Source organism: Coregonus clupeaformis, unplaced genomic scaffold, assembly GCF_020615455.1.
Source record: "Coregonus clupeaformis isolate EN_2021a unplaced genomic scaffold, ASM2061545v1 scaf0311, whole genome shotgun sequence".
Classification (NCBI taxonomy): domain Eukaryota; kingdom Metazoa; phylum Chordata; class Actinopteri; order Salmoniformes; family Salmonidae; genus Coregonus; species Coregonus clupeaformis.
In genome coordinates, this window is record NW_025533766.1 from 14,552 (window position 1) to 17,675 (window position 3,124).

At 39.1% G+C, this 3,124-nt stretch overlaps 1 protein-coding gene across 1 annotated transcript; it reads left to right on the forward strand.

Annotated features, from left to right (window-relative positions):
- Positions 1-380: 380 nt before the first annotated feature.
- LOC121557056 lies at positions 381-2,527 on the forward strand. Its single transcript, XM_041870936.2, has 4 exons — positions 381-468; positions 857-1,369; positions 1,646-2,071; positions 2,208-2,527. Exons 2-4 carry the CDS (start codon positions 897-899, stop codon positions 2,236-2,238), a joined length of 930 nt encoding a protein of 309 aa, XP_041726870.2. The 5' UTR covers positions 381-468; positions 857-896; the 3' UTR covers positions 2,239-2,527.
- Positions 2,528-3,124: the final 597 nt, after the last annotated feature.

The window sequence follows — 3,124 nt, forward strand, 5'->3', positions numbered from 1 at the left end:
ATGGTTATTAATTGTACTGCAGGGATGGAACGTAAGTCGAAGAAAATTGAGGTTGTGGTAGCAGCTGCAGAGAGGTATTTGGGTGTGCGAGATTTGACATCAGAAGAGTTACAGGGAGTGTTAAGTGGTGATGTCCCATCATTTCAGGTTGAGGGCAAAAGGTAGAAATTAATATATTTAAATAGTGGAGAAGGGTGGTGCTAATTGTTAATAATAATTTTGAATCTGTGAGTGTAGTGTTAGATGGTAGGGTATTTCTTTATTTTGGTTTAATTTTCAAGCAAATATAAGGGAGTTGTAGTCCAGTCTAGTAGGTGGCGGTAATGCAACAAATTGGATGCCAACCACCGTTAAACCTCATTGAAGAAGAAGAAGAAGAAGTTTTACTCAAGAACCAGGAAATGAAACTTGAGTAGAGTGAAACACTCACATACGGTATAATCCTGCATTCGTCTGTCAGTATAGCGGGTGAGAATAATCTTATTTGAAACACTAGACAAGCTACCTATCTTAATATTGAACATTTTATATATGTCCCCTGTAGCTCAGTTGGTAGAGCATGGCGCTTGCAACGACAGGGTTGTGGGTTCATTTCCCACGGGGGGCCAGTATGAAAAATGTATGTACTAACTGTAAGTCGCTCTGGATAAGAGCGTCTGCTAAATGACAAAAATGTAAAATACTGTTTTGTTTACTAGTCTGTACTTGAGAACGTTATAATGCTATTCTAATACTATTGGATCATTGATTCTGGATACTTTGAATAGTTATTTAAACATTACAATTTAGTTTAACAGTTTCAGCCTAAATAATTTTCAAGATGGCTAGTCCTTACTAATTATTTTTGGGATTACAGCTCATTTGTCAGAGGTGTATTCAGCTGCAGTTTGATCACTATGGCTTTGAAGGGGTACACCAAGCAGAAGAACAAAACAAATTCACCATACTACTTAGAAAACATTCTTGAGACTAATGAGCATCCCGAGGATCACAGAGAATATGTGATGTTCCATGGCACCACAAAAGAGGCTACAGAGTTGATTAAGAAGAATGGTTTCACACCATCAACAGAAGAACTTGGGCTTGGTGTGTATGTAAGTCGAGATTTCGGAAAAGCAATGAAATACCCCCTTGGTGTTTCCAACTCTAAGAGAAGAGTACTAAAAGTCAGAGTGGATGTAGGGAAGGTGAAGATCATAGACCAGCAGGGTCACCCCATGCAGAAGACCTGGCACACCGAGCATGGATATGACACCGCCTGGGTTCCACCAGGGGCCAGTATGATGCTGAGCAATGAACAGGGGAACTGTGTCTACGACCCAAAGAGAATCAAAGTCATGCAGGTCATGAAAGTAAAAGAAAACAACATGTAAGTATAAAATAAACTGTTGATAAAGCACTGCTAACTCTCTCTTGGTTTTACCTGTCATGGTGTTGGACAACTTCACAGCAGTCAATTGTGTTATTGTGGCTTTCCACTGGAATTGTTTTATTTTAATTGTTTTAATTGTTTTAATTGTTTTATAGCCTATTTGTGGAGGGCTTACAAATTAGTTTGAGATATTTTGCCTCAAACTTAAAATACTGCAACTATAGAAGGTTGTACTTTTATCACAATTCTGCAGACTGTCTCCCTGTCTAACAGATCTAGACACCGTCATCTTCAGAGTGGAGTCAACCCTGAGGACAGCCACGTCTATGTGATGTATCATGGAACATCAAAACAGGCTGCAGTAGAAATACAGAGAAATGGATTCAAACCATCCACAGATGGCATGCTTGGTGCGGGTGTCTATGTCAGTCGAGACATCAGAAAAGCCATTAAATACCCCATTGGTGCTGATGACTCAGACAGGATGGTTCTGAAAGTGAAGGTGGATGTTGGCAGGGTTAAGATCATTGATGTGCAGGGTCACGACATGCAATACAACTGGCATACTAAGCATGGGTATGACACTGCCTGGGTTCCACCTGGTGTTTACATGGTGCGGAGCAACCAACAGGAGAACTGTGTCTACGACCCATCGAGAATCAAAGTCATGGCATTGCTGAAAGTGGCCATCTTGAAAAAGTATGGAATATTGAACTACTCTCACAAATCACTAGATGGACGTTTTTATTTTCCTAGAAGGCTCGCACTTGAAATATAAACCCCACTACTTGCAGGTTTTAAAAGATACGTTTTGTATTTGTTTCTCTGTCCTCAGGTTAAACCCGTCACTGGAGGTGGAGGTTTGAAGGTGTTCTGCATTCAAGGAGCATTACATTTCATGTTCATCTGGATAAGAGGATATAGCATGCTGTTATAGCTAGACATTCAATATTGCATAGGAAGAAGCTATATTTTGCAATAGGTTTACTGATTATTGGCAATCTACGTACTGTATATGCAATCAATATAACCATATCACATTTCAAAAATCTAATCAATGATATTCACTTTATGTAAATGAGGCGTGTATCAATGATCATAATTGTTCAAAATAATTTTCTTCCTATAATAAATATCATGTAAACCTCTAAAAGTTACCCATTGTTTGAGTGTGTTTTCCCCTCTCAAAAATTATTTCATCTAAAGCATCTTTGTGTGGAAATATTAACAATATTTAGTCAATGTTGTGTGTCTGCCATAGGTTTATAAGGTGTCTTCCAGTTTGCCTCTGGTGGCAGCGGAGTGCTCACTACTGTTTGCCAAAGGTGTCAGCAGTTGTCAATGTCAGCTTGGTGGAATACTTTATGTTTATGGTTATGAATTTATTTGACTACCTCATTTACTATCTGTGTTGGCGTGGTTGCGTTTCCCTTACATAGAGGTATCAGGGTTCTACATTCTGATGGAATAGTATGCTCTCTAGAGACATAGAGAGATAGCTATTTGTGGCAGGTGTGCCCTCTATCCATCTCTATGTCTAGTGACGAGTGGAAGCCAGGAAATGAAACCTAAGCACAGTAGAGGGTCGTCACTAGTTACCTCAGCCACAAAGTCTTAAACCGCGCCTATTTCTTATTAAAATGTGATTTTTAACCTAACCCTAAGCTTAACCCTAACCGTAACCACACTGCTAACCCTTATGCCTAACCCTAACCTTAAATTAAAACCAAAAAGCTAATTTTAGTTTACATA

Bases quoted from the DNA above. Each gene is read 5' to 3' on its own strand.
- LOC121557056 (XM_041870936.2), top strand. From the start codon at position 897: ATGGCTTTGAAGGGGTACACCAAGCAGAAGAACAAAACAAATTCACCA. The intron at 1,370-1,645 runs GTAAGTATAAAA...CCTGTCTAACAG, and splicing joins AAAGTAAAAGAAAACAACAT to ATCTAGACACCGTCATCTTC. The intron at 2,072-2,207 runs GTATGGAATATT...CTCTGTCCTCAG, and splicing joins AAAGTGGCCATCTTGAAAAA to GTTAAACCCGTCACTGGAGG.